General features: G+C 63.1%; 1 protein-coding gene, 1 long non-coding RNA gene and 1 pseudogene across 2 annotated transcripts; 1 reads left to right on the top strand and 2 right to left on the bottom strand.

Annotated features, from left to right (window-relative positions):
* The first annotated feature begins 5,979 nt into the window (after positions 1–5,979).
* Positions 5,980–7,426, top strand: LOC138682795 (uncharacterized). Its single transcript, XR_011322716.1, has 2 exons — positions 5,980–6,142; positions 6,403–7,426. It is a non-coding gene; the product is annotated as an uncharacterized lncRNA (long non-coding RNA).
* Positions 7,427–7,583: 157 nt separating this feature from the next.
* On the bottom strand, positions 7,584–9,088 carry LOC138682601 (5E5 antigen-like; annotated as a pseudogene).
* A 1,131-nt stretch (positions 9,089–10,219) lies between these two features.
* LOC138682703 (putative surface-exposed virulence protein BigA) lies at positions 10,220–14,388 on the bottom strand. Its single transcript, XM_069774001.1, has 4 exons — positions 13,013–14,388; positions 11,476–12,940; positions 11,010–11,110; positions 10,220–10,407 (listed from the first exon to the last, which is right to left on the bottom strand). The coding sequence occupies exons 1-4, from the start codon at positions 14,381–14,383 to the stop codon at positions 10,333–10,335; spliced, it is 3,012 nt and encodes a 1,003-aa protein (XP_069630102.1). The 5' UTR covers positions 14,384–14,388; the 3' UTR covers positions 10,220–10,332.
* Positions 14,389–15,078: the final 690 nt, after the last annotated feature.

Below are 15,078 nucleotides of genomic sequence, written 5' to 3'. Positions count from 1 at the left end.
CCTGGGGTGCCCCACCCCACCTGGACCCTATTTAAGGCCCTTCCCTGTGTCCCCGATGTCCCCGATGTCTCCGGCCATGGCCGGTCCCCAGCTGCCCTTGGCCCTCCGGCTCCTGCTGCTCTGCTTGTGCCTCCCAGGTGGGACTGGGATAGACTGGGAGGGACTGGGTTGGAGACTGGGATGGAGACTGGATTCTCCTTCCCACCCAGGGGATTGGGATAGGGACTGGGATAGGCTGGGAGGGACTGGGATGGAGACTGGATTCTCCTTCCCACCCAGGGGACTGGGATGGGGACTGGGATAGCCTGGGAGGGACTGGGATGGAGACTGGATTCTTCTTCCCACCCAGGGGACTGGGATATAGTGGGAGGGACTGGGATGGAGGCTGGAATGGAGACTGGATTCTCCTTCCCACCCAGGGGACTGGGATGGGGACTGGGATAGACTGGGAGGGACTGGGATGAGACTGGGTTCCCCTTCCCACCCAGGGGACTGGGGTATGGACTAGGAGGGACTAGAGGGGACTGGGGAGATTGGGATGGAGACTGGGATGAACTGGGATAGAGACTGGGGGAATGGGGATGGAGTCGGATGGAGACTGGATCCTTCTCCCTGCCCCCCAGAGGACTGGGATGGACTGGGATGAGGACTGGGGGGGGACTGGGGGAGAGACTGTGGGGACTGTGGAGAACTGGGACAGAGACTGGGATGGACTGGGGGTGACTGGGATAGACCGGAATGGATTGGGAGGGACTGGGATGGGAACTGGGAGGGACTGGGGTGGAGACTGAAGGGACTTGGATGGGAACTGGGAAGGACAGGGATGGATGGGACAGAGATGGGGGATTACTGGGATGGACTGGGAGCCGGGGGGACCCAGGTGTCCGGGTGCCACTGACACCCCGCTTTGGCCCAGATGCCTCCGGCCGCTGTGATTCAGGATCCCGCTTGGTTCCGCTGACGGCCGGGGTGGATCCCTGCAAGGAACCCGCCGGATTCCTCAGCCCCCAGCTGGGTGAGGATGCGACCGGATCCTATGGAGGCAGCTCAGGATCCTACGGCGGCTCTGGATCCTCCAGCAACTCAGGATCCTATGGGGGTGGATCGGGATCTTATGGGGGTGGATCGGGATCCTACAGTGGCTCGGGAGCATCCCAGGGAGGCGGAAGCTCTTCGGGATCCTACGTGTTGCCGGAATCCTCCGGGAGCAAGCCAGGATCCTACGGACTCGGGTCTTACGGGGGTGGATCAGGGAGACCCAGCTCACATGGGGGAAGCGGATCCTACGCGGGAGACAGCTCCTATGAAGGATCTAGTCTGGGATCCTATGGAATCGGATCTGGATCAGGAAGACCTGGATCCCATGGAGGCAGCGGATCTGGATCGGGCAGACCTGGATCCCAGGGGGGAAATGGATCTGGATCGGGCAGACCAGGATCCCAAGGGGGAATTGGATCTGGATCAGGCAGACCAGGATCCCAAGGGGGAATTGGCTCTGGATCGGGCAGACCTGGATCCCAGGGAGGAAGCGGATCCGGATCAGGCAGACCAGGATCCCAAGGGGGGAGTGGATCTGGATCAGGCAGACCCGGCTCATCCCAAGGAGGATCCAGTTCGGGATCGTCTGGGGCCGGATTGGGAGCAGGGAGACCTGGATCCCAAGGAGGCAGCGGATCTGGATCCTATGGAGGCGGGTCAGGATCCTATGGGGGGTCATATGGAGGATCCGGTTCAGGATCAGGCCGACCCAGCTCCCAGGGGGGCAGTGGATCTGGATCAGGCAGACCAGGATCCCAAGGGGGAATTGGATCTGGATCAGGCAGACCAGGATCCCATGGCGGAAGCGGATCTGGATCGGGCAGACCTGGATCCCATGGAGGCAGCAGCGGATCCCAGGGGGGAAGTGGGTCTGGATCAGGCAGACCCAGCTCCCAGGGGGGCAGTGGATCCCAAGCAGGCAGCGGATCAGGATCCTATGGGGGATTGGGCTCCTATGGGGACAGCTCAGGATCCTATGGGCTCCCTGAGTCCTACGGGAATGACTTGGGATCCTACGGCGGCTCATCAGGATCTTATGGGGGATCAGGATCCCAGGGGGCTGGATCAGGATCTTATGGGGGATCAGGATCTTATGGAAGACCGGGATCCTACGGGGGTGGATCAGGATCCTACGGAGGAATGGGATCCTATGGGGGTGGACCAGGATCTTATGGAGGATCAGGATCCCAAGGGGGTGGATCAGGATCTTATGGAGGATCAGGATCCCATGGGGGTGTACCGGGATCTTATGGGGAATCGGGATCCTATGGCGGTGGATCAGGCTCCTATGGCAGACCGGGATCCTATGGGGGTGGATCAGGATCCTATGGGGGTGGATCAGGATCCTATGGCAGACCGGGATCCTATGGGGGTGGATCGGGATCCTATGGGGGTGGATCAGGCTCCTATGGCAGACCGGGATCCTACGGGGGCGGATCAGGATCCTACGGGGGTGGATCGGGATCTTACGGAGGATCGGGATCCTATGGGGGTACCCAGCGCCCCGGGTACAAGAACCCCGGGATCCCCTTCATACCGGGGCTGCAGGATCCTGCCCGGATCGGGGGTTACATCCCCGTGCGCCGCGGCCCCTCCGCTGGATCCGCTCACAGCTCTGGCTCCGGCTCCGGCTCCAACTCTGGAACTGCCACCTACAGCTCCAGGGCGGGATCCGATGACGGATCTGGGGTGGGATCCGGCCAATCCCAGTCCAGCTGCAGGGGTTGCAACAAATAGGGGTGCCCGGAGGTCTGGGTCCTTCGGGGGGACGATCCCTGGGGAAGGGGGGTGGCCCGGACACCTCGGTCCCCCCCGATGTCCCGGTGCCCCTGGCTCCCGTGTCCCAATAAAGTCGTTGGATCGCGGCCCCAGCTTCGTCCCTGTCCCCACGCGTGGCCCCGCACGTGGCCCAACGTGGCCCCGCACGTGTCCCCACGCCCACGCGTGTCCCGGCCCATCCCCACGTGTCTCAGCGCCGGATGAGCTGGTGAGGCCGGTCCGTGCCCGTGCTTGGGGACCGGGATATCTGGGACGAGATGGGGACACCCAGAAGGATGGGAACACCAGGGATGTGGGAAATGGGACAGGGACATCCACGGGATGGGGACATCAGGGATGGGATGGGGACACCCAGAAGGATGGGGATGGGGGCACTGGGGACATAGGGAATGGGGACATCCATGGGATGGGGATGGGGACATCAAGGATGGGATGGGGACATCCATGGGATGGGGTTGGGGACACTGGGGACATAGGGGATGGGGACATCCATGGGATGGGGTTGGGGACATCAGGGATGGGATGGGGACACCCAGAAGGACGGGGATGGGGAAACTGGGGACATGGGGAATGGGGACATCCATGGGATGGGGTTGGGGACATCAGGGATGGGATGGGGACACCCAGAAGGATGGGGATGGGGACAGTGGGGAATGGGGGACAGGGACAGCCATGGGATGGGGACATCAGGGATGGGGACGGGACACTGGGGACATCAGGGACGCAATGGAGGCACCCATGGGGCGGGTGGCACTTGGGGACATGGTGAGATGGGACAGGGACATTGGGGCTGGGCCAGGGCCACCCATGGGGATGCTGGGACATCGAAGCCACCCAGGGTGGTGCTGGGTGACACTGGTAGATGGCCCTGAAACTGGGGCAGGAGGGGTGGGGCAGCGGGGGTGTGACACCAACCAGTATGAGCCCCAAAGAGACCAGTATGACACATTAGGAACCAGCATGAGTCCATAAGGACTGGTATTGGCCCTAAAGAGACCAGTATGAGCCCCGAAGAGACCAGTATGGTCCCATAGGGACCAGTACAAGCCCTGTAGAGACCAGTATGAGTCCATAGGGACCAGTATGAGCCCCAAAGAGGACTGTATGGCCCCAAAGGGACCACTATGAGCCTGAAGAAGACCAGCATGAGCCTGAAAAGGACCAGTACAAGCCTGAAAGGGACCAGTATGACCCTGAAAGGGACCAGCATGACCCTGAAAGGGACCAGCATGAGCCTGAAAGGGACCAGTAAGGCCCCAAAGGCAGTATGAGCCTGAAAGGGACCAGTATCACTCCAGAGGGACCAGCATGAGCCTGAAAGAGACCACTATGAGCTTGAAAAGGACCAGTATTGCCCCAAAGGGACCAGTATGACCCTAAAGGGAGCAGTATGAGCCTGAAAGGGACCAGTATGACCCTGAAAGGGACCAGTAAGGCCCCAAAGGGACCAGCATGAGCCTGAAAGGGACCAGTATGAGCCTGAAAGGGACCAGTATCACCCTAAAGGGACCAGTATGAGCCTGAAGGGGACCAGTATGAGCCTGAAAGGGACCAGTATCACCCCAGAGGGACCAGCATGAGCCTGAAAGGGACCAGTATGGCTCCAAAGAGACCCATATGGCCCCAGGAGGGGTCTCAGGAATGGTTCCAGCCCCCAGATGCCTGCGTGTTGTCCCCCCCACCCCTGCCAATGCCTGGGTCCCCACCCTACGTGGGTGGCCACACCCGGGCTGGGTCAAAAATCATGGGTGGGAGGATCTCCACCCATCCAACCTTAAAAACCAGTGTTCCCAGTGTTCCCAGTGCTCCCAGTCCTTCCTGACCAGCACCCATGGGTGCCCCCAGGACCCTCGGGGTCCTGCTCTGCCTGCTCGCCCAGCTCAGCCCCCACCCACTCGGTAGGTCCCGGACACCTGGGTCCCCTTCTTGATTTGGGGGGGGGGGGGAGGGAGGGGGCGAAACGGGGACCTGGACACTTGGGTCCTCTCTCCTCTATGGGGGGGGGGGGGAGAATTGGGGGTCCTGGATGCTTGGGTCCCCTCTTTGCTGGGGGGGGGGGGTGTCACGGGTGCCTGGGTCCCTTGTCCCCATCGCTGACCCCTTGTCTCTCCCAGGTGTCACCGCCCGCAGCCTGCCTGTCCCTGCCACCGTCCCCACCACCGTCCCTGTCCCCATCACCATCCCCAACACCGTCCCCGCCACCGTCCCCACCACCACCCCTGTCATTGTACCCGGTACCGTCCCCAATATTGTCCCCGATACCGTCCCCACCACCATCCCGGTGCCCACGGTGGCTGAGGAAGAGGAGGATGATGAAGAGGAGAAGAAGACGGAGACCGAAGGCCGCGTGATGGCGGCTCTCAAGCACCTGGCCTCGGTGCTGCAGAACCCCCCACCAGGACACCGTGATCCCCCCAGCCCCGAGACCCTCCTGGATCTCGTCCCTGAGCTGCGGGACCTGCTGGTCACCTCCCTGTCCCCCCCCATAGCCCAGCCCCCCAACTTACCCCCCTGAAGGAAGGCTTAAAGTGGGGGGGGGGCAGATGCCTGGGTCCCTTTTGGGGGGGTCTTGGGTTGGGGGGGGCTGGTGTCCCAGATGCTGGGGTCCTCGTGATCCACTGGGATGAGGGACCCAGGTGTCTGGGCCCCCCCACCCCCACTGTTCCCCCCCAGTGTCCCCCCCACCCCAGTGTCCCCCCACTGTCAGTGTTGTCCCCCCCAGTGTCCCCCCACCCCCAGTGTGTCCCCCAACCCCAGTGTGTGCCCCCCCCCAGGTCCCCCCATCCCCGTGTCCTCCCACCCCCAATGTCCTCCCACCCCCAGTGTCCCCCCCACACCCAGTGTGTGTGTGTCCCCCATCCCAGTGTCCCCCCACCCCCAGTATCCCCCCCAGTATCCCCCCACCCCCAGCGTCCCCCCGTCCAGCTCAATAAATGCCGCAACCCCCCGTGATGTCCTTGATTGATGGGTATGGGGGGGGCTGTGGGGTCCCATAGGGGCTGGGCTATAGGGTGAAGCTATAGGGGCTGGCTTATGGGGTCATGTCTGTAGGGGCTGGGCTATAGGGGGGTACAGGGGGCCCCCCGAACACCTGGGTCCTTGCCGCAGCAGAGCATCACGGGAACCCTGAGTCATGGGGAGCCTCTGTCACGTTCCCCCCCCTCGACCTTCCGGGTCAGCCGGTCCATGCTGGCTCCCCACCCCCGCCCCGGGGGGGACCCAGGCGTCTGGGTGGCACCACCCCCCCTTGGGTGCCTATAAAAACTGGGGGGACCCCTCCCAGTGCTCCCAGTACTGCACTGGAGCCAGCTGCCACCGCCACCAGGTAGGGCCCCCCCAGACGCCTGGGTCCCCATATCTGGGGGGGCACTGGGAAAGATGGGGGGGGAGGATCTCGACGCCAGGGTCCCCATAGCTGGAGGGCACTGGTGGAGGAGGGGGGGGTCAGGACTGGCGCCGGATGCCTGGCTCCCCATAGCTGGGGGGCACTGGGAGGCACTGGGTGAAGCTGGGGGGCAGGGACTGGCCCTGGACAGCTGGGTCCCCCCCTAAATACTCCCCTGACCCCTCTCTCTCCCCTCCCAGCATGGCCGAACGCCAACCCACGGCCCCTCCGGCTAAGCCCCCCCCCGAGCCCCAGAGCCCCCCCCGACCCGACGATCCCGACCCACCGAGGCCGGGGATCCCTGTGGCCCCTTGGCCACCGCTGCCCGAGTGGAACGGGGACATGGACGGGGACAAGCCACCGCCGGGCCACGAGGAGACATCGGGGACGAGGGACAGTCGCTGACCTGAGCGGGGGGGGGGTGGTCACCGGCCCCATGGAGCCACCAGCGTCTTGGCCCCACCTTGGCCCCATGGATGTCCTAGAGAAGAGCCACCAGCGTCTTTGACCCCCCCCCTTGACCTCAGGGGTGTCCGCAAGAAGAACCACTGTCGTCCTGGCCCCACAGACTTCAGCCCCACAGAGCCCAGAGATGTCCTCAGGAAGAGTCACCACCACCCTTGGTACCCTTGGCCCCACAGATGTCCTCAAGAAGATCCACCATCATCCTGTTCCTGTTGACCCCATAGATGTCCCCAAGAAAAGCCACCACTTTCCTGTCCCTGTTGATGCCACAGACCCCAGAGATGTCCCCAAGAAGAGTCACGATCACCCTCAGTACCCTGGCCCCACAGATGTCCTCAAGAAGAGTCACCATCATCCTGGCCCTGTTGACCCCACCACACCCCATAGATATCGCCAAGAAAAGCCACCGTCATGCTGTCCCCAGAGAACCCATAGGTGTCCCCAAGAGTCACCATCATCCTGGACCCTTAGACCCCCTAGAGATCCTCAAGAAAAGCCACCATCGTCCCATCCCTGTTGACCCCACAGACCCCATGGATGTCTCTGAGGAGAGCCACCATCCTCCTGGCCCCACAGACAACCTCGGCCCCACGAACATCCTCAAGAAAAGCCGCTGTCACCCTGTCCCCATGATGTCCCCAAGAAGAGTCACCATCATCCTGGCCCTATTGACCCCACGGATGTCCCCAAGAAGAGACACCATTGTTCTGGCCCCACAGACCCCATAGATGTGCCCAATTAAAGACTCATCTGGCCCCACTCTTGGTGTTGCCATTGGGGGGGGGAGCTGGGACCTGGCGCGCTCGTAACACGGGGCAGGGGGGCGTCCAGGCAACAGACCCAGGGATCTGGGAGAGGGACCCTTTGCGAGGGGATCCCCGGGGTGTCCCCTCCCTGTCCCCGCAGGGCCCCGAGGTCAGCCCCAGAGATGGGGACAATGCTGCTTCCACCTTTAATAGGGACAGGATGGGGACATGGGGATGGAAACATAGGGACAGGGATATTGGGACATGGGGACAGGATGGGGACGAGGACATGGGGACACGGTGACAGTGACGCAAGGACAGGACGTCCCCTGGTGCTACGGCACCTCCCACACTTCTTCCGAGTGTCCCCAACCTGGAGAGGGGACAGGGTGAGGGACAGAGCCGGACACCAGGTCCCCCTGTGTCCCCAAAGTCCCCCATGACCCCCATGTCCCTGCCAGTCCCCATACCGTGGCTCCCACTGTCCTCAACATCCCTGGACTCATCCTGGCTCCCGATGTCCCCAAGGTTGGAGCTGGGTGACGCTGCCCCACTCTGGCTCTCACCCGAGCTCCTCAGCCACCCCTGGTGCGGGGGACGTCCCTGGGGACGCGTCCCCTGTCCCAGGGGATATTGGGATGGTCCTTGGGGACGTGTCTCAACTCCTTGGGGACGTGTCTCTGGTCCCTGGGGACGTGTCTCAACTCCTTGGGGACGCATCTCTGGTCCTTGGGGACGTGTCCCCGGTCCTTGGGGTGATGTCTCTGGTCCTTGGGGATGTGTCCCAACTCCATGGGGACGTGTCTCTGGCTCTTGGGGACATGTCCTTGGTCCTTGGGGATGTTGAGCTGGTCCATGGGGCCCCCTCCCTGGTCCTTGGGGACGTGTCCCCAGTCCCTGGGGCCATGTCCCTGGTCCTTGGGGACGTCCCCCTGGTCCTTGGCGCCATGTCCCTGGTCCTTGGGGACGTCCCCCTGGTCCTTGGGGACGTGTCCCCAGTCCTTGGGGCCACATCCCTGGTCCGTGGGGACGTCGGACTGGACCTTGGGGACGTCGGGTTGGACCCTGGGGATGTCTCTCAGGTCCTTGGGGTGGCACGTCCAAGCCAGGGGGTGACCCCAACATCCCTGAGTCAGGGGGCGGCCCTGGGGACACAATTGTCCCCAAGGGGCCACCTGGGAGGATGTGGAGGAACTGGAGCAGTGAGGCCAGGGCTTGCCCCCAGGGCTGCTCGGGGACGGGGACAGGCTCGGTGGGTCCTGTGGGGAGGTGACATGGGCAGGGACAGGGACAGGGATGGGGGTGGGTCTCCTGGCCCCATGGAACCCATATTCCCCCCACCCTGGTGGCCTTGTGGCCCCTGATGTCCCTTTGTGTCCCCTCGTGTCCCTCCATGTCACATCTCCCTTTGTCCCCTACTATCCCCCCACATCCCCCCATGTCCCCCTTATCCCTGTGTCCCCATATCCCCCTCACGTCCCCATGTCCCCCCCTTATCCCCCATGTCCCTCTTATCCCCCATGTCCCCTTTATGCCCATGTCCCCCCATCGCCCTAGGTCACCCCATATCCCCCCTGTCCCCCCCCATGTCCCCCCCCACATCCCCATGCATCCCCTCACCCCCCAGCAGCAGCAGCGTCCCCAGGGCCACCACGAGTGTCCCCGTCACCCCCATGGCACTGCCTGACCCCCCCCCTCGGTGTCCCCCACTTATAGACACGGGGACGGGGACGTCCCCTGGGTGGGGACACAGGAGGTGACCGTGCCCCAGGGCGGGGACAAGGGCCATGGCTGTCCCCACACCCTCCCTGGGCTGGGTGACAACAGCCAGTCCCCAGTCCCTGTGTCCCCAGTGTCCCACAACACCCCCCCCCAGTGTCCCCAGCAAACATATGTCCCCAAAGTCTCCAGTGTCCCCAACCTCCCTGGTGTCCCCAGTCTTCCCAGTTACCTCCAGTGTCCCTGAACCCTCCTTGTCCCCTGTGCCCTGATGTCCCCAAGGTCCCCAAACCCTCCCTCGTGTCCCCAGCATCTCAATGTCCCCAAGCTCCCCCAAACCTCCCCAGTGTCCCCAGTCCTGCCAGTCCCTCTTCAATGTCCCCAGTTCTCCTGGTGTCCCCAAGCTCCACAAACCCTCCCTGGTGGCCCCAGTGTCCTGGTGTCCCCAGGATCCCCAGAACCTCCCCAGTGTCCTTGGTATCCCCAAACCCTCTCCCATGTCCCCTGCGTCCCCAGAGTCCAAATGTCCCCAACCCCTCCTCGATGTCCCCCAAGTCTCCAAGCTCCCCCAACCCTCCCTAATGTCCTCGGTGTCCACAAAGTCCAGGTACCCCCAAACCCTCCCCCCTGTTCTCGGCATCCCCACTGTCCTTCTGTCCCCAAACCCTCCTGATGTCCCTGGTGTCCCCAGGCTCCCCACTCTCCTTGGTGTCCCCAGTGTCCAGGCATCCCCAAACTCCCCAATGCTCTCCGTGTCCCCAAACCCTTCCTGGTGTCCCCTGCATCCTCGGTGTCCCCAGAGTCCTGGTGTCCCCAAACCCTCCCTGATGTCCCCAGTGTCCCCAGGCTCCCCAATATCCTCAGCATCCCCAACGTCCTGATGTCCCCAAACCCTCCCCGGTATCCCCCGTACCTCCTGTCCCCCCCCTTCCCCACGGCCCCCGGTGTGTGTGGCCAAGCCCTGATGGCCACCCCCCATGGTGGCACCTTGGGGACAATGGGCCTTTGTCTCGAGCTGCTGTCCCCAACCCGGTGACAAGCCCGGGCTCGCCAGCAGCCACCAGCCGTGACGGCCCCGTTCCCCACCCCGCTGCCAAGGGACCCAGGCGGCTGCGGCAGCCAAGGGGGGGTTTATTGCTGCTGGGTTGGAAGAGGAGATCAGCCTCCCCCCCAGCCGCCATCTTGTCCCGCCGCAAAGGCTCATGGGAAGGATTCGGCCACCGGCACGGAGAAGGTGGCCGAGCTGATGATGAAGACCTTGACATAATGGACGGCCTGCGGGGGAGTGTGTGTGGGGGGGAAATCAGGGGGGACCCAGGCATCCAGGTCCCCCCCGAACCCCTCCAAGGGACCCAGGCATCTGGGCCCCCCCCATGATCCCCCCCAAGGGGACCCAAGCATGCAGGACACCCCCACGGGACCCAGATGTCTGGGACCCCCCCATAACACCCCCCCCCAAGGGACCTAGACCTAGGTGTCCAGGACCCCCCAGAACCCCCCCACAGGACCCAGGTGTCTGGGACCCCCCCGGGACCCCCTCAGGGGATCCGGGCATCTGGGCCCCGCCCATGACCCCCCCCAAGGGGACCCAAGCATCCAGGACATCCCCACGGGACCCAGGTGTCTGGGACCCCCCCATAACACCCCCCCCCAAGGGACCTAGGTGTCCAGGACCCCCCAGAACTCCCCCACGGGACCCAGGTGTCTGGGACCCCCCCAGGACCCCCCAGGGGATCCGGGCATCTCGGACCCACCCATGACACCCCCAGGGGACCCGGGCATCCGGGCACCCCCCGTGACCCCCCCCCAGGGGACCCATGCGTCTGGGACCCCCCCCGCCGTGACCCCCCCAAGGGCCCCAGGCAGCCGCCCCATACCGCAAAGACCCCGGCGAGGAGGAGGAGGGCGAGAAGGAGGCAGACGAGGGCGAGGAAGACGAGGGGGCAGCCGGGGGGGGGCGTCTGGGGCTGGGGGGCTTCTGGGGGGGTAGAGAAGGCGGGGTCAGCAGCAGGCCCCGCCCCTGAGCCGGCTCTGGCCCCGCCCTCCGGCCCCCAGCTCCACCCCGAGCCAGCCCTGCCCCTGAGCCCCATCCCCAATGTCTACAAATGCCCTTGGCCACACCCACTTTGCTGTGACCACGCCCCCGTGACAGGCCACGCCCCCGTGACAGGCCACGCCCCCGTGACAGGCCACGCCCCCAAGTCCCCCCTCCCCAGCACTGGATCCCCACCTCAGCCCCTGCACATCCCTCTGGCTCCACCCACTTACACATGGCCCCACCCTCTGGCTCTGGCCCTGCCTCCAGGCCCCACCCCCAGGTCTTGGCTCCGCCTCCCCTCTTACCTGTGGCGTCACCTCGGCTGCCAACACCCTCTCTGGGCACGTCAGTGGTGATGTCATCGGTGAGGTCATCGCCCGGGCGGATGGGGTCTTTAAGGCTGGGGAGCAGTTGCTCCTCCCCGGGGCTGATGTCACCCATGATGTCATCCTCAGGGCTGACATCACGGCCAGAGAGGGCACCCAGGAGGGAGGCAGTGACATCACCCTCGACGATGTCACCAAGGTCAGATCCCCGTGTGACATCATCTCTGATGTCACCATGGGGAATGATGCCACGTCTAGCAATACCACCAGGGATGAAAGAAGTGATGTCATCCTCAGGCATGACATCATCAGTGAAGTCATTCCAAGCCGATGCGTCACCATCGTTCGCACAGATGATGTCACTAGCAGGTTTGACTTCTTGGCCAGCAACATCTCCCAGCAGGGAGGAAGTGACATCATCCGTGGCAATGATGTCATCAGCAGGGATATCCCCAGGTACAGAAAACATGATGTCTTCCCCTGCGATGATGTCATTAGTGAGGTCGTCTCCAGGAATGATGTCAACAGCAAGGTCATCCCCAGGAAGGTAGGGAATAAGATCGTGGCCAGCAATGACATCATCAGCGCAGATATCCCTAGAGAGGGAAGAAGGAATATCATCCCTGGTGATGATGTCATCAGTGAAGTCATTTCTGGGCATGACATCACCAACAAGCTCATTCCCAGGAAGGGAGGAAGTGACATCATGCCTGGTGATTATTTCATCAGCAAAGATGCCCCCAGCTATGATGTCACCAGTGAGGTCATTCCCAGGGATGACGCCACCAGCAATGTCATCCCCAGGAAGGGAGGAAATTACGTCGGTTTTGGTGATGACATCACCAGTGAGGGCTTCCTCGGGGAGAAAGGAAGTGATGTCATCTCTGTTGATGAGGTCTACAATGATGTCATCCCCAGGCATCAAGGAAGTGACATCACTCTCAGCCATGATATCACCAGGGAGGGAGGAAACAATGTCATCCTTGATGACATCACCAGCAGGGACGTCCCCAGGGAGAGTGGAGGGGATGTCACGCCCTGCAGTGGCATCACTGGGGTGGGCGGCTGTGACATCACTGCTCTCCACGACGTCACAAGGGACCTGCTCCCCAGGGAGTGCAGCAGTGACATCAGTGGCGATGTCATCGCTGGGAACGTCCTCGTCCCCACTGGGGATGTCCTCGTCCTCCATGGGGGGGGCCGTCACCGTGATGGTGATGCCACCAGCAGCACAGGTGTCCCCAGTGTCCCCATCCCCCGTGTCAGCCAGGGCTGCAACATCTCTGTCCTTGTCCCCAACATCCCTCAGGGCTGTGACATCCATGTCCCCAATGGCCCTGTCCCCAGCGTCCTCATCCTCAATGTCCCTGTCCCCAAAGTCCTTACCTCCAATGTCCTCAACATCCCTTGGGACAGTGACATCCCTGTCCCCAGTGTCCTTGTCCTCCTCCCCAGAGACTGGGATGTCCCCAGTGTCCCCTGGGACTGTGACCTCCCTGTCCCCAACATCCTCAACCAGGTGGGCTGGGACATCCCTGTCCCCCATGCCCTTTAGGGTGGTGACATCCTTGTCCCCAGGAGCTGGGACATCCCTGTCCCCAGTGTCCTTGTCCTCAGAGACTGGAATGTCCCCATTGTCCCTTAAGACTGGGACATCTATGTCCCCAATGTCCCTCAGGGCTGGGAGATCGCCGATGTCCTCATCCTCAGCGTCTCCAGGGCCTGGGACATCCCCGTCCCCAACATCTCTTGGGGCGGTGACATCCCTGTCCCCAAGGTCCCCAACATCCCTCAGGGCTGAGACCTGCGTGTCCCCCAAATCCTTGACCCAGATGTCCCCTAGGACTGGGACACTGCTGTCCCCAAAGTCCTTTGGAGCTGGGACAACCTTGTCCCCAGTGTCCCTTAGCACTGACACCTGCGCGTCCCCAACGTCCTTGTCCCCAATGTCCCTTAGGACTGAGACCTGCGTGTCCTCAATGTCCTTGTCCCCAGTGTCCCTTAGGACTGAGACCTGCATGTCCGCAACGTCCTTGTCCCCATTGTCCCTTAGGACTGAGACCTGCGCGTCCCCAATGTCCTTGTCCCTTAGGGTTTGGACATCTCTGTCCCCAACATCCTTGTCCCCAGGAACTGGGACATCCCTGTCCCCAATGTCCCTCAGGGTGGTGACATCTCTGTCCTCAACAGCCTTGTCCCCAGGAACTGGGACATCCCTGTCCCCAACATCCCTTGGTGTGGTGACATCCCTGTCCCCAGTGTCCCTCAGGGTGGCAACATCCCTGTCCCAAGGAGCTGGGACATCCCTGTCCCCAATGTCCCTCAGGGTGGCAACATCCCTGTCCCGAGGAGCTGGGACATCCTTGTCCCCAGTATCCTTGTCCAGACGAGCTGGACCATCCCGGTCTCCAATGTCCCTTGAGGTCATGACATCCCTGTCCCCAATGTCCCTTAGAGCTGTGACATCCTTGTCACTGTCATTCTTGTCCCCAGAGGCTGGAACATCCCTGTCCCCAATGTCCTTTGGGGTTGTGACATCCCTGTCCTCTACATCCTTGTCACACAGGACTGGGGCAGCCCCGTGCCCTGCGTCACTTGTGACCGAGATGTCCTTGTCCCCGATGTCCTCATCCCCGAAGCCTGGGATGTCCTCGTCCCCAAAATCCCCGGCGTCCTCATCCACCGGGGCTGCTGTGACGGTGATGGTGATGCCGCTGGCCCAAGGGGTGACGGTGTCCGTGGGGACACCGGTGTCACTCTCTCCCTGGGGGACGCCTCCAGCCTGTCCCCATGCGGGTTCAGGGTCCATGGTGATGTCCCCGGGGGTGGCTGTCACCTCCCCAGGGAGGGGATGAGGGGGAACGGCGTGGGAGCACCCCTCGGCCATGGGCAGGGACCCTGGGGGGACAGAGGGGACGGGGACGTCACTGGGGGTGGCACAGGGACATGGGGAGTTCCTGGGGGAGAGGGAATGTGGAGACCCCGGGAGGGACAGGGGAGACATGGAGGGGACACCAAGAGAGAGGGAGGGATGTGAGGGGACATTGGGGGGGACACGGGAGGACATGGGGGACACCAGAAGGAATGGGGGAACATAGGGAGGGGACATGGAGACATGGTGGGGAAGGGACGGGGGACATGAGACAAGGAGGGACCAAGAGACATGGGGGACCCCAGGAGGGACTGAGGGGGGACACAAGGGGACACACATGGTGGGGACCAGGGGGGTGACAAATACCTGAAGTGACAGCAGGTGACAGCCTTGGGGGGGTCCGGTGTCAGCGTCAGGATCCTGGGACCAATTTTGAGGGGTCCCGCTGTCGCTCTGGGGATGGGGGAGTCCCGGTGCTGTTTTCAGGGTGCCAGTGCCGATTACAACATTGCAGTAGCAGTGATGGTGTCCCAGTGAGTTATGATGTCACCGTCGCAGCTGGTCTCAGGGAGGGGGGGCGGGGGGAAAGGCCGGTTTGGGGGAGCTGGTTTCGGGGTGTCGGCAGCTCCCGGATCCCACCGGCATCTGGGGGCTCTTGAACCAGATCTGCTGGCGAGGAGGGGCGGAGCCTGGACACCTGGGTCCCCCCC

This window comes from Haliaeetus albicilla, chromosome 29, assembly GCF_947461875.1.
Source record: "Haliaeetus albicilla chromosome 29, bHalAlb1.1, whole genome shotgun sequence".
Lineage (NCBI taxonomy): Eukaryota > Metazoa > Chordata > Aves > Accipitriformes > Accipitridae > Haliaeetus > Haliaeetus albicilla.
This window is presented reverse-complemented; position numbering and strand designations above follow the sequence as displayed.